This window comes from Hyla sarda, chromosome 2, assembly GCF_029499605.1.
Source record: "Hyla sarda isolate aHylSar1 chromosome 2, aHylSar1.hap1, whole genome shotgun sequence".
NCBI classification, from domain to species: domain Eukaryota; kingdom Metazoa; phylum Chordata; class Amphibia; order Anura; family Hylidae; genus Hyla; species Hyla sarda.
The window spans coordinates 292495108-292511553 of NC_079190.1; the positions used below are offsets into that span (position 1 = coordinate 292495108).

General features: G+C 43.5%; 1 protein-coding gene across 2 annotated transcripts in view; it reads left to right on the forward strand.

Moving 5' to 3' along the window:
- Nucleotides 1–12301: 12301 nt before the first annotated feature.
- Nucleotides 12302–16446, forward strand: part of PAFAH2 (platelet activating factor acetylhydrolase 2) — a 61812-nt gene continuing 57667 nt past the window's right edge. The window contains exons 1-2 of one of the 2 annotated variants that reach the window (XM_056557483.1): nt 12302–13162; nt 13247–13377. In XM_056557483.1, coding sequence (XP_056413458.1) covers nt 13073–13162; nt 13247–13377 — 221 coding nt within the window. In that variant the 5' untranslated portion in view covers nt 12302–13072. Of the gene's footprint in view, nt 13163–13246; nt 13401–16446 lie in introns of both variants that reach the window. The other variant, XM_056557482.1, reaches the window with a different exon arrangement.

Consider the following 16446-nt stretch of genomic DNA (forward strand, 5'->3'; position numbering starts at 1 on the left):
ACTTGCACTGCCCAAAGTGGTCAACTTTTGTATAACAATAACAGTGGAGTGGTTGCATAAGCAGCAACCACATGTAGGGAGGAAACCAGCAGCGTTGAGGAGAAAGTGGCCACTTCCTCCAAACAGTAAAGCTATAAGGGTAACTGCATATTCCTTCCTGTCTCTCCTCTGATCTTATAACCAGAAATTCCCCCCTCCCCCTCCTCCAGAGGTGCAGTCTTACATAAATTTATTAATATGTAGTAACAATCATACAGTTTTGCAGTGATTTTTCTTATAACACTTCAGGTTTTACTGCCATTTTAGTAATCACTGCGAAAGCACACCTTTTCAGCATACAGCCGTGTGGATAAAATTCTGCCCACCACATTTGTGTGTGTCATATTTGGAATGCAAGGGGCCTGTCACTATTTGCGGTCTTAACCAAAGCATATATTTACATGGTGTCATTAAACAGTGGTTGGTTGCCACAATGATCTGTATCTGAGATATGTATATATGCCGTAAAGTCAAGACCACCCTAAAATGACGCTGGTTGAGGAGGATTTCTTGTATAATAGTGGAGCTGTTTTGGACGTTGTCCTATGTATGTATAGATTTGTGATATTATCACTGTTGGGGAAAATAGTCCTCTCAGCAAAACTTTTTAATTTATGTTTCTGTGGCTTTTAAAGGGGTACTCCGCCCCTAGACATCAAGACCCAAGATGTCTGATCGTGGGGGGTCCCTGCTGCACCCGGTATTCGTTTAAAGCGTCGGGTGCAGCGCCAGAGCGCCGGAGGCTTGTGATGTCACAGCCATGCCCCCTCAATGCAGGTCTATGGGAGGGGGCGTGCCATCACGCCCCCTACCAGACTTGCATTGAGGGGGCCTGGGCTTGACATCACGAGCAGGGAGCGGCCGTGACGTCACCAGCCTTCACCCTGCATTGCCAGTCATCCAGCACGGAGCGAAGTTCGCTGCATCGGATGTCTGGGGTGCTACAGCCGAGATCACGGGGGTCCCCAGTGGCGAGACTCCCGCAATCAGACATCTTATCCCCTATCCTTTGGATAGGAGATAAGATGTCTAGGGGCAGAGTACCCCTTTAAGTAAATATCTGCAAAACCTCTTACATTCACAGGAGTGCCAGGCTTTTCATGCAAAGGCCAGCACTGAGGGAATAAACAAAGCCTAAGTGGGTAAGAGGAGAGCATCGTCAATGTAACTACATTCTGCTTGTATCCTCCTCCTCCACTACCTTGCAAACATTACAAGCACTGGGACCATTGAGTAAAGTGGATTTATGTCAAAATGCTTCCTCAAAAATCTATAGACACAAGATTAAAATGCTGTGCACAGCCGCTATTAGGTACTGGGGAGAGCTTGTAGCCCATCAGGGCTAAATACTACACTGCTCAAAAAAAATAAAGGGAACACTAAGATAACACATCCTAGATCTGAATAAATTAACTAATTGTATAAAATACTTTCATCTTTACATAGTTGAATGTGCCTGCAACCACACAAAAATTATCAATGGAAATCAAATTTCCATGTAGGTCTGGATATGGAGTCACACTCAAAATCAAAGTGGAAACCACACTACAGGCTGATCCAACGTTGATCTAATGTCCTTAAAACAAGTCAAAATGAGGCTCAATAGGGTGTGTGGTCTCCACGTGCCCGTATGACCTCCCTACAACGCCTGGGCATGCTCCTGATGAGGTGGCAGATGATCCCCTGAGGGATGTCCTCCCATACCTGGACTAAAGCATCCGCCAACTCCTGGACAGTCTGTGGTGCAACCTGGCGTTGGTGGATGGAGCGAGACATATTGTCCCAGATGTGCTCAATCGGATTTAGGTCTGGGGAACGGGCATCCCAGTCAATAGCATCAATGCCTTCCTCTTGCAGGAATTGCTGACACACTCCAGCCACATGAGGTCTAGCATTGTCTTGTATTAGGAGGAACCCAGGGCCAACCGCACCAGCATATGGTCTCACAAGGGGTCTGAGGATCTCATCTCGGCACATAATGGCAGTCAGGCTTCCTCTGGCAAGTACATGGAGGGCTGTGCAGCCCCCCCAAAGAAAAGCTACCCCACACTATTACTGACCCACCGCCAAACCGATCATGCTGGAGGATGTTGTAGGCCGCAGAACTTTCTCCATGGCATCTCCAGACTCTGTTACGTCTGTCACATGTGCTCAGTGTGAACCTGCTCTCATCTGTAAAGAGCACAGGGCGCCAGTGGTGAATTTGCCAATCTTGGTCTTCTCTGGCAAATGCCGAACATCCCGCATGGTGTTGGGCTGTAAGCACAACCCCCATCTGTGGACGTCAGGCCCTCATACCACCCTCATTGAGTCTGTTTCTGACTGTTTGAGTGGACACATGCACATTTGTGGCCTTCTGGAGGTCATTTTGCAGGGCTCTGGCAGTGCTCCTCCTTGCACAAAGGTGGAGGTAGCGGTCCTGCTGCTGGGTTGTTGCCCTCCTACGGCCTCCTCCACGTCTCCTGATGTATTGGCCTGTCTCCTGGTAGCGCCTCCATGCTCTGGACACTACACTGACAAACACAGCAAAGCTTCTTGCCACTGCTCGCATTAATGTTCCATCCTGGATGATTTGCACTACCTGAGCCACTTGTGTGGGTTGTAGACTTTGTCTCATGCTACCACTAGAGTGAAAGCACAGCATGCATTCAAAAGTGACCAAAACATCAGCCAGGAAGCAAAGGAACTAAGAAGTGGTCTGTGGTCACCACCTGCAGAACCGCTCCATTATTGGGAGTGTCTTGCTAAATGCCTATAATTTCCACCTGTTGTCTGTTCCATTTGCACAACAGCATGTGAAATTGATTGTCAATCAGTGTTGCTTCCTGAGTGGACAGTGTGATTTCACAGAAGTGTGATTGACTTGGAGTTACATTGTGTTGTTTAAGTGTTCCCTTTATTTTTTTGAGCAGTGAATATACCAGGGGTGGCTACAGTGGCTCATTATCACAAACAGGTTTCCATAATTAAGACAAAAACCTTACATGGATCAATTCTAACCTATGGACAGACTCTAGCTATGTTGTATTATTGGAACACTATGGGGAAGATTTACTATAGAAAATATGCCAGAATTCTAGTATAATTTAGGCCAATTAATTGTCTTACATGACTTGCACCACAATTATTGTAAGTTCTAGGCCCTTTTCCATCATGTCTGGAAAGAGAGGTGTGGCCTTATTAAAAGGACATGGTTTCAGGTTAAAGGGGCATGGTTTAAGACACAACATCATGGGAGGTTATTTAATAATTGTAACACTCACGTTTCTGAAGACAGGAACTCTGGTGTATGTGGATCCGCTGGACCTGTGTGGTAGATGACTCGAACTGTACCAGGGATCGGAGTCTAAGGTGCCGCTGGTCTTCACCAGAGCCCACCGCAAAGCAGGATGGGCTTGCAGCTGCAGGCGACACCCAGGTCGCTACCCCTGGTACGGCTCGACCACACAGGCTACTGAGGAGATGCGAGGCACAGGAGAGATGAGGCAACTCGTAGTCTGGATAGCAGTAGATCAGGGCAGGCGGCACAGTAGCGTAGTCAGGACGTAGCAGGAGTTCAGTAGGCAGGCGGCTGAGGAGCAAGGTCAAGTCACAAGAGCAGGAGATCTGGTACACGGCAAGGCAATACAATGGAACGCTTTTTCCAGGGCACAAGGCAACAAAGGTCCGGAAGAGAACTGAGGAGGGTAGAGGAATTTATAAACAAGCCACAGGTGGTTACACTAATGAGCATACTGGCCCTTTAAATCTTAAAGCTCTGGTGCGCGCACGCCCTAAGAGACGGGGACACGCGCGCCGGAGCAGAGAGGTGGAGGCAGAGGCAGGAGAAACACCCGGAGAGTGACGGACTGGGGCTCGCATGCGGGCGCATCCCGCGATGCGAATCCCAGCCCCGTCGGCATCAGAAGGTAAGGGGACCTGCGTGTGAGGCCGGAGCGCATAGTGTAACAATAATAAAGTGTTGACATAATAATTAGCCAGATAATCAATCATTTTGCACCAAAATTAAGTTAATTTAGCACCATGTCCTTATGCTTGCTTTTGAAGAAGAAAACCCTAAAGCACATATCAGAAGCAATGCTGTTTATTAAATATAATTGCTGTGGGCCAATTTTAGTTATCCCTGGCCTACTTTTACCTGAAGCTTTTCCACTTTGCAACTCATTACTCATTCTAATAGTAAGTCATCCTTTGTTTCCCGCCCATCTGAGAAACCCCCCCCCATTTTCCAAAAAGACAGCAGAATTCTGGTACAAAATGATGTTATTCATTAAGGCTGTTTTCACACGTTGTGGCTAGTTAGTGGTACCGCAGCTATTTACCTCATATGTTTCTTTGCCAAGAATGGTGTATTTTACCACAATTTGCATAATAGCTGTAAAACACTAGTGTTGAGCGGAATAGGCCATATTCGAATTCGCGAATATTCGCGAATATATGGACGAATATTCGTCATATATTTGCGAATATTCGCATATTCGTTATATCCTCGTTTTATTTTCGCATATGCGAATATTCGCGTATGCGAAAATCAACATATGTGAATATTAGCATACTCAAAATTAGCGTTTGCGAAAATTCGCGTATGCTAATTTTCGCATATGCGAATTTCCGCACGCCAGTCTCACACAGTAGTATTACAGCCTTCTTTACACCACACAAGCTGGAAGCAGAGAGGGATGATCACTGTGATGTGTACTGTGAAGAAAAAAAAACAAAACAAAAAAAAAACGAATATTCGTAATTACGAATATATAGCGCTATATTCGCGAAATTCGCGAATTCGCGAATATGCGATATTCGCGAATAATATTCGAATTGCGAATATTCGCGAGCAACACTATAAAACACATAATTTTTACCATGATTGCGGTAATTCCTGGCAAAAATAGATGCAGTACTTGGCTGTGGTACCGCTATCTAGCCACAATGTGTGAATACAGCCCAAGCCAACTAACGGCTATTCTAAACTTAGACTAAACAGTCTAAGAATGTGACAGATTTATCAAACAGTCTGAGCCTCTTTGATACATCTGATGCATTCTTAGACTAGATCTAAGTTTACACTGTTTAGTAAATCTGGGTTAGGGTGGGTTCACACCATGATTTTCTATACAGTTTTTGGATACGGTTTAAAAAAAAAAAAAAACGTATGCAACTGTACAGAAAACCGTGCCCATAGACTTTCCATTCAAAACCGTATGCACCATATTGCATACGGTTGTCTCCATTTTTCACACCACACCGTTTTTTACTTTTTTTTTTTCTGGACAGAAAACCGTGGCCTACCACGGTTTTTGGTCCAGGTGAAAAACCGTATTGACCCGTATACGTTTTTTTTTTAACATGGGAGTCAATGTGAACCATACAGAACTGTATGTGTGTACAGTTCCATCCAGTTTTTACTATACGCTTTTTGACTTTGCACAGTTTTTTTTCTTGGAATTTCAATCAAACAAGTGAAACTTTATTCGTAATGGAGTGAAAAGTTCAAAACAAATGTGTTTTTTTTTCTTACAAAACAAATGCAACCTGACATCATTTTTCAAACCGTATACGGTTTTCTACCGTATACAGATAAAACTTTGTACACACGTTTTGAGGAATCTGATCTTTTATCAAAAACCTGAAAAAAAACTGTATTGCTAAAACGTGGTGTGAACCCACCCTTACTGTCTGGCACAAACATACCACGCAGTGATTTTTTTATGTTCGCTGCTATGTGGTGGGCACAATATTATACTCTTTACTGTGGTAGTATAAACATTCTGCACTACACTACAGTAAGGACTGTTGGAATATTTGGAGGTAACGTGTGTTTCATAGCAGATTACACTGACCTCGATGGGGGAAATTCCACTGCGGAAAATAGTCGACGGAACACCAGCGGTTTAAACGATCTGCGTGAAAACACACTTGTAACCTGTCTGTGTGAATGTGCCCTTACAGTGTGTTAGATGTGAGTACAACAAAGCGGAACAATTCAAGGACCATTGGCTTTACTAGATCTAGAGGCAAGAACAGGGCTTCTCAAAACTTTTCCATCTAGTAGTGTAGCCCTAGACAAAATTAAAAGCAGGACCCATCGGTCACGCAATAAAAAATGGCTGTGCCTCTCTCTCTGGATTGTGCTGCATCATTGCAATGCATACCGCCAATGACTGTGACCTGACAAATGTGATAAATCTATCCCGGTTGAATTTCTGGTCACAATAATTTGTGGGTAACAATGTGACCCCATTCACATACCATAGATGCCACGCTGCATGAATCAGGAAGTGCAAAAGGGCGCACTTTGGCCCTGCAACTCATGTCATGTTCACAGTCACCATGTATCGCTAGTCTAATAGTGCCATCTTTTTTACTTCATACAGTAATAATGCCTGCACACACTAAAACCCCTAGCTCTTCAGCACCGACAATTAGTATTAATGCTTATTTTAGGCCTCAACACAGTAACAGTTGGATGAATGGATTGGTGGGCAATCATGTGTACTGCTCCATTTACCCCGAGGACAGTGTCCTCTATGATCATGATTGGTTGGGACCCAGTGGTCGGATCCCACTGAATAGATACTTATTACCTATCCTGTGGATAAGTGATCACTTTGAATATTGGAAACCCTAGATCAGACCGATTGCTCCCCACATATACTGCTTTTTGCAACCCCCCCACGATTCATATATACTGTTCCTTATGCCCTCTCCCATATATACTGCTGCCTATGACCCTCTCATATATACTGCTTCCTATGACTCTCTATTTCATATATACTGCTCCTTATGCCCTCTACCATATATACTGCTGCCTATGACCCTCTCTCATATATACTGCTGCCTGTGACCCTCTCTCAAATATACTGCTACCTATGACCCTCTATCATATATATATATATATATATATATATATATACATATACATATATATATCGTGCATATTATGCCCCCTCTTATATATATACTGCTGCCTATGACCCTCTATCATATATATATACATATATATAGTGCTTATTATGCCCCCTCTCATATATATATATACTGCTGCCTATTACCCTCTCTCATTTATAATGCTGCCTATGACCCTCTCATATATACTGCTGCCTATGACCCTCTCTCTTATATACTGCTGCCTATGACCCTCTCTCATATATATATATATATATATATATATATATAGTGCTTCTTATGCCCCCTCTCATATATATTCTGCTTCCTATGACCCTCTATTTCATATATACTGCTCCTTATGCCCTCTACCATATATACTGCTGCCTATGACCCTCTCTCATATATACTGCTGCCTGTAATCCTCTCTCAAATATACTGCTACCTATGACCCTCTATCATATATATATATATATATATATACACACATATATATATATATATAGTGCATATTATGCCCCCTCTTATATATATACTGCTGCCTATGACCCTCTATCATATATATATATACATATATATAGTGCTTATTATGCCCCCTCTCATATATATACTGCTGCCTATGACCCTCTCAAATATACTGCTGCCTATGACCCTCTCTCATATTTACTGCTGCCTATGACCCTCTCATATATACTGCTGCCTATGACCCTCTCTCATATTTACTGCTGCCTATGACCCTCTCATATATACTGCTGCCTATGACCCTCTCTCATATATATATATATATATAGATATATATATAGTGCTTTTTATGCCCCCTCTCATATATATATATATATATATACTGCTGCCTATGATCCTCTCTTATATACTGCTGCCTATAACCCTCTCATATATACTGCTGCCTATGACCCTCTCTCATATATATATATATATATATATATACATATATATACATATATATAGTGCCTATTATGCCCCCTCTCATATATATATACTGCTGCCTATGACTCTCTCTCATATATACTGCTGCCTATGACCCTCTCTCATATATACTGCTGCCTATGACCCTTTCTCATATATACTGCTGCCTATGACCCTCTCTCATATATATATATATATATATAGTGCTTATTATGCCCCCACTCTCATATATACTGCTGCCTATTACCCTCTCTCATATATACTGCTGCCTATGACCCTCTATCATATATATATATATATATATATATATATACTGCTGCCTATGACCCTCTCTCATATATACTGCTGCCTATGACCCTCTCTCATATATACTGCTGCCTATGACCCTCTCTCATATATACTGCTGCATATGACCTTCTCTCATATATACTGCTGCCTATGACCCTCTCTCATATATACTGCTGCCTATGACCCTCTCTCATATATACTGCTGCCTATGACCCTCTCTCATATATACTTCTGCCTATGACCCTCTCATACATACTGCTGCCTATGACCCTCTCTCATATATATATATATATATATTATATAGTGCTTATTATGCCCCCTCTCATATATATATACTGCTTCCTATGACCCTCGATTTCATATATACTGCTCCTTATGCCTTCTACCATATATACTGCTGCCTATGACCCTCTCTCATATATACTGCAGCCTATGACCCTCTCTCAAATATACTGCTGCCTATGACCCTCTATCATATATATATATATATATATATATATATATATATATAGTGCTTATTATGCCTCCTCTCATATATATACTGCTGCCTATGACCCTCTATCATATATACTGCTGCCTATGACCCTCTCTCACATATACTGCTGCCTATGACCCTCTCTCATATATACTGCTGCCTATGACCCTCTCTCATATATACTGCTGCCTATGACCCTCTCTCATATATACTGCTGCCTATGACCCTCTCTCATATATACTGCTGCCTATGACCCTCTCTCATACATACTGCTGCCTATGACCCTCTCTCATATATATATATATATATATATATATATATATATTATATAGTGCTTCTTATGCCCCCTCTCATATATATACTGCTTCCTATGACCCTCTATTTCATATATACTGCTCCTTATGCCATCTACCATATATACTGCTGCCTATGACCCTCTCTCATATATACTGCAGCCTATGACCCTCTCTCAAATATACTGCTGCCTATGACCCTCTATCATATATATATATATATAGTGCTTATTATGCCTCCTCTCATATATATACTGCTGCCTATGACCCTCTATCATATATATATATATATATATATATATATATATATATATATATTATATAGTGCTTCTTATGCCCCCTCTCATATATACTGCTCCCTATGCACCCCCCCCCATATAATCTTCTTTTGTTAAGGCAAAGTTGTGACAATACTGTGTTTTTTCCCCTCGTCAAAATGCTAATAGCATAATTCTATATTGATATCATAATTCCCTGCTTTTTCCGTGGCAGTGTTCCATTGTGATGTAATGATGCTGTTTTTTTTTCCCTTGGCAGAATTCCTCTGTGATGTCGTATTGTAGTGTCTTATCAACCTGGGCAGAGTTAAACTGTAATTATCAAAAAGTTTAATTGTGATTTCACAAAACTGTGGAGTTTCTTATTTGTCTCAGCAGAAATATAGTGATGTCACAATAGAATGTCTTATTTTGTTTTGAAGACCTCATAAAGGGGTTATCCCAGCATACACCCTTTAATTACGCAAGGCTTACATGTATGCCCTGCACCCGCTCCATGAAGCTCTTCATAGCGGGATGGTCCCAGCTGCTATCAGCAGCCAGGACTCGTGGCTATTGCAGAACATCGCCTATGTCTGGCATTAACCCTGTCTAAAAGTCCCAATAATCACTCTGTGGTAGCTTAGGGTAGCGGATCGGGACACCTGCAACAAAAATGCGAGGTCCTGATCAGCTGATAGGATGGAGGGAAGTCTCTTACCTGCTTCTCTGCCGTCTGATCGGCACTCCAAGAAGCCATGGTAGGCTGGAGCAATGGAGCACCGATAACACTGATCAATGCTATGCTATGGCACAGCATTGTTCAGTGTATGTAATCTAATGATTGGATGTAAAAGTCACCTATAAGGACAAAAAAATATTAAAAAAATGTAAAAAAAAAAAAAAAAAAATTAATAAAAGTGAATTAACTCCTTCCCTAATAAAAGTTTGAATAACCCACTTTTTTCATTTTTAAAAAAAAAAATAAAATAATGTAAACAAAAATAAACAGAGACATATACGGCATCGCCACGTGTGTATGTCAGAACTATTAAAATGTAATGAAAAAAAATGCCAGAAAAAAAACAGTGTAAAAAGAGGGCTCTAGTCCTGGAGAAAAAATTGTGGAACTGACCCAAGATTTCTACTCATGGGCTGCTTCTGCAAATGGGAATGGTGGGGGGCATTTATCAATGTTGATGTGAGGTAGTATAGATTTTACCCTTTTGCTTGGTGTATTTATTCATTTTTTTACACAGTTTCTCAAAATGTATCAATTTTAGAAACCAGAGAGCTGCAGAGTTAGGTTTAAGCTTCGTGCTCTAGCATCTGAAACATTTGTATGTGTCCTGTTAGATGTTGTACATTTGCGCAAAAAAAATAACACTTCTAAATTTATTTTGCGCAAAGAAATATAGCTCCATTGCAAAAAAAACTGTGTACGGTGCACCAAACAGTAGACAACATTTAAAGAGCACCTCTCATGATCTTGTTAAAGAGTACCTGTAACTAAATAAACTTTTCTAAACTAACTCAGGCTATGTCCCCCCCTACGTTATCTAACCACTCTTCTTGCTCACATGAGGAGAGTGTGGGCATGCCCCAGCAGGTGCTACATCACTGAAGCTTGCTGGGGGGACTGCTTCCGCCCTCACTTCGCCGAGGAGAGCAGCGGGGGGGAGGAGGGGAATGGCAGGTGGCGGTGCGAGTGAGCCCACATTTGCAGAGCCCTGTGCACAGAGCCCAGCTTGTCCTCAGAGCCCCGCTTGCCCTCAGTGCACAGAGCCCCGCTTGTCCTCAGTGCGCAGAGCCCCGCTTGTCCTCAGTGCGCAGAGCCCCGCTTGTCCTCAGTGCGCAGAGCCCCGCATGTCCTCAGTGCGCAGAGCCCCGCTTGTCCTCAGTGCGCAGAGCCCCGCTTGTCCTCAGTGCGCAGAGCCTCGCTTGTCCTCAGTGCGCAGAGCCCCGCTTGTCCTCAGTGCGCAGAGCCCCGCTTGTCCTCAGTGCGCAGAGCGCCGCTTGTCCTCACTGCGCATGGGGTCACATGTGGGGCGGTCCACTGTTCTGGCAGGCACCACGGGGGGGGGGAGGGGGCTTTGTAAACGCACATGGCCCCTGACTTCCATTCCAAACAAATTCTCTCTCCAAAAGCTCACTGGCGCTCCTCTTCTTCTGAGCATTGTAGTGCGCCCACAGTGCACTTGACGTCCACACATGGTGTATTTCCATACTCAGAAGAAATGGGGTTACAAATTTTGGGGGTGATTTTCTCCTATTACCCCTTGTAAAAATGTTAAATTTGGGGAAAAAATGCATTTTAGAGAAAACATTTACACATCCAACTTTAACAAAAAGTAGTCACACCTGTGAGGTGTTAAGGCTCACTGGACCCCTTGTTACGTTTCTTGAGGGGTGTAGTTTTCAAAATGGTTTGCCATGTGGGGTTTTTTCTGCTGTTCTGGCACCATAGGGGCTTCCTAAATTGTCGCTCCTTCCCTTCTGAGGCCTTTACTGCGCCCGCCGAACACTTTACATCCACATATGAGGCATTTCCTTACTCGAGAGAAATTGGGTTACAATTTTTGGGGGGCTTTTTCTCCTTTTGCCCCTTGTAAAAATTCAAAAACTGGGTCTAAAAGAACATGCGAGTGTAAAAAATGAAGATTTTGAATTTTCTCCTTCACTTTGCTGCTATTCCTGTGAAACACCTAAAGGGTTAACAAACTTTCTGAAAGGGGTAATTTTTTTTTTAAATCAACCGGTGCCAGAAAGTTAAACAGATTTGTAAATTATTTCTATAAAAAAAAAAACCTTAATCCTTCCAGTACATTTTAGGGGCTGTATACTACAGAGGAAATGCTTTTCTTTTTGGATTTCTCTTCTGTCATGACCACATTGCTCTCTGCTGACCTCTGCTGTCCATTTTAGGAACTGTCCAAAGTAGGAGAAAATCCCCATATTAAAAACATATGCTGCTCTGGACAGTTCCTAAAATGGACAGCAGAGGTCAGCAGAGAGCAATGTGGTCATGACAGAAGAGAAATCTAAAGAAAAGCATTTCCTCTGTAGTATAAAGCCCCCAAAAAGTACTGGAAGGATTAAGATTTTTTTATAGAAGTGATTTACAAATCTGTTTAACTTTCTGGCACCAATTGATTAAAAAAACATTTTTTGTTATTGCACTCGTTATGGTAAATAAAAAAAATCTTTCCCCCGGAGTTCCTGCTGTGGAAAAAGTGCAGGAATTCAGTTCCCACGCGTTCCTGCAGGACTTTAGCCCTGGGTAAAAAGTCATCCCAGTTTTCACCAATCCACCAGGGATAACTAGCTGATCGGTGGAGGTCCAACTTCTGGGACCCCCCATGTTCCTGGAAACGGATGTCGTGTCCCCTGAATTAATGGCATGAAAGTACTCCATTCATTCTTTATGTGGCTGCGGACCCCCACCAATAAGCTAGCTGTCCTCTACACTGTGGCTGGGGGTGTTAGGAAAACATTGTGGGAAATACTTCTCCCACAGTAAAAATCAGATATCAGGAAGGGGTTAATAAAAATGACAGCTTTGGCAGATCACACATATGATGGGGGGATATCCCCTCTAATGCCACTTGGCTTAGAATGGGTGAGCTCCGTGTAAGGAAATGGTGTGGGGCTGGCATGCACTGATGTACTGTGCCCTGAATACACCTGCCCCATGTTTTACATCCTGCTGTATTTGTATCCCCCAACCTGTGTCTCTTTAGCAGTTCAGCATGATGGGAGTTGTAGTTTTACACCAGCTAGAGAGAACACAGCGGTGACACAATATACAGACCCTGTCCTGACCCAGGAAGTGCTTCCCTCTCCTTGCCATGTTCCTCTATGGACTTTGCTTCATGCTGTTATGCCCCGTCTTGGAGCCGCCATAGCAGAGCATGGGCAGCGCGGTGTCTCTCAGGCTCCCCCTCGCGGCCGGGGCACACCAAGTAGGCAGCACAGACGTCCTGGTGGGAGCCGGCAAGGAGGTGACCCAATATACAGGGCGGAGGGGGAGGCAGCACACTGTCTAGACTTGTAGGAGTCACTCTTCCCTTATGTCCTCCTCACAGGGCTGCTTCTTCCGCCTCTTCTACCCTTGCAGTTCGTCAGCCGCTCAGAAAACGGAAACCCCGTGGTGTCCTGACCCGCAGTACCTGTCTGGTCTGATCGGTATCCGAGGCTGGGAGGGCAGAGCTGCACAGTACGGAGCGTCATTTGTGCTGGGTACTCACTAGCGCTAACATCTCCCAATACACTGAGGTTTAACAGCGTGCCAGCAGGTGGCGCTGTTGGTGGCTAAGAAAGTATTGTATTCTGCTATATACATTGGGGGAGATCTATCAAAACCTGTCCAGAGGAAAAGATGCTGAGTTGCCCATAGCAACCAATCAGATCGCTTCTTTCATTTTTCAGAGGCCTTTCCAAAAATGAAATAAGCGATCTGATTGGTTGCTATGGGCAACTCAGCAACTTTTCCTCTGGACAGGTTTTGATAAATCTCTCATATCATGTACCAAAAGCACATGTGGAAAAACGCGTGCATTAAATGCTTATTATTTTCAATAGGAATATTTGATGCAGTTCACCCATTTACTTATGTTTTATATACCATGTCACTTGCAGGCATGTATTCCTTGTAAAATGTATGGTGAAGATCAAATATTCCCATTAACCCCTTAAAGGAAAACTCAGAATAGTCACCTGCACAAACCAGCGGTATTGCGGGTGACGCTGAGAAAAACGATGCTTACAATGCCTGGATCCATTGCACCGTTCGTCCGATATCTCCTTCTTTCTGAATATGCAAATTAGCAGTAAGCGGCACGGGCGGGGTTACAATTCAGCCTTCGGGCACTGTGACGTTAGTGCTGTTTCTTCGGCTCTCGGCCTGGCTAATCATAATTCACTGTCTCCCTCCGCTCTGTAATCGTGTTTACTGCGCGTGTGCAGCCTCCTGGCTACACCCGGAAGCGGTCTTAGCGCGGTTATGAAGCCTGTTATGACGCCCCTCTAAGGCTGCTTCCGGGTGTAGCCAGGAGGCTGCACACGCGCAGCAAATGCGATTACAGGGTGGGGGAGAGGCGGAGGGAGGCAGTGAATAATAATTAGCCGGTGATGTAAAGTTTACCTCGATCCGTAGAAAACTTAGACTACATGCGCAGCACTATGCTGACAACGTAGGGCCTACGTATGCAGCATTTTTTACAGTGAAGGGACCACAACTCCCAGCATGCCCAGACAGCTAAAGGCTGTCCAGGCAGAATGAGAGTTATAGTTTTACACAGGTATAGAGTAGTTAGCGCAGCGTAGTGTTAGCGCAGTTTTTGCATAGTTAGCGTAGTGTTAGCGCAGTTTTAGCGTAGTGTAGTGTTAGCGCAGTTTTAGCGTAGTGTAGTGTTAGCACAGTTTTAGCATAGTTAACGTAGCGTTAGCGCAGTTAGCGTAACATAGTGTTAGTGTAGCATAGCATAGTGTTAGCACAGTTTTAGTGTAGTTAGCCTAGTCTAGTGTTAGCGTAGTTTTACACTGGTGTAGTGTAGTTAGCGTAGCACAGTGTTAGTGTAGTATTACACTGGTTTAGCGTAGTTAGTGTAGTGTAGTGTTAGCGTAGTGTAGTTTTAGTGTAGTTACACAGGTGTAGTGTAGTTAGCGTAGCGTAGTGTTAGTGTAGTATTACACAGGTGTAGCGTATTTAGTGTAGCATAGTGTTAGCATAGTTTTACACAGGTGTAGTGTAGTTAGCGCAGCGTAGTGTTTGCACTGTTTTATACAGGTGTAGTGTAGCTAAGTTAGTTTTACAGGCAGATAAAGCGTAGTTTAGAGAGTGTAGCGTGGGGTGTAGCTTAGCTTAGTCCTACAGTGAAGGGGCTACAACTCCCAGCATGCCCAGACAGCCAAAGACTGTCCAGGCAGGATGGGAGTTGTAGTTTTGCAAAAGTAGCATAGACAATTGCACTCTGCTATGTTAATGTACCAGAGGCAATTGCGCTCTGCTACAGTAAAGTAGCAGAGGCCATTGTGCTCTGCTACGTTAACGTAGCAGAGGCGAGTACGTCTTTGTACGTTAAAATAGCAAAGGCAGTTGCGCTCTACTATGTTAATGTAGCAGAGGCAAGTGCTCCCTGAGCTGCGCTAGTTAGTTCATTAGGGGTATACAGCCATCTATATAGATGGCTGTATACAGTGATCAGAAGGCCACTTATCCACCTCCGTTCCTGCTCAGTCACTAGACGTGGAGCAACACAGGAAGATGACGGAGCTGGAACGGGGGTGGTAAGTTAGCATCTTCAAAGTTTTTAATTACTTTACAGGCTTAGTAGTGGAAGCCGTCTTATAGACGGAGTCTTAACGTTAGCCCCAAAAACAGCTAGCGCTAACCCACAATTATTACCATGGTATCCACCGCCACTGGGGTACTGGGAAGAGCCAATACCAACAGGCCCAGAGCGCCAAATATGGCGCTCTTGGGCCTAGGCAGTAACAGGCTGGCGTTATTTAGGCTGGGGAGGGCTGATAACAATGGTCCTCGCCCACCCTGGTAACGTCAGGCTGTTGCTGTTCAGTTGATATCTACAATCAGAAATCAGAAAAGAAAAAGCAGAAAGTGATAGCACACCATAAATATATATATGAAAGTATTTCTTTATTATACAAAAAATGACCACCAATGTTAAAAACATTTAAAAAGGAGGTCCACATAACATCTCGGACCAACCTAAAGCCAAGGGGAGGGATCCCAGACTAACTCTGGTGCTCCCTCCACACACAAACACCCGTCTAATATCTGTATGTCTAAAAAATGAGATGCAATGATCCACCTGTGACTTCTGGCCCCAACACAGTATATACTAAGGTGCACAGATAGCAGCTCTTATGGGTAAACAATGTATACAGTCTATCTGCAACAAGTGCAGTCTCTAAATCAACCAATTTTTACAATCCATACACTGCTGCTGCAACAATGAATAGTTCAAATAAACAAGTCACAAGATACAGTCAGGGAAACAAACACATATACATCACACTATCATGTAGAGAGCGGGTGTCTCACAAAGTCCCTAAGTCCCTACGCGTTCCGTCACTCTTGGTGACTTCCTCAGGGGCACATGGCTGTCATATCACAAACATGTCTTTATATAACACAAGTATTTAGTACCTCAGTGCCGACAGGTGTGAACGCCATCCATCCATTCATGTGCACGCACTCCATACAACTAGTTCCAGTATCACAGACTGTGACTAGTTCCGGTATCCTGCCTCACTCCCGTAA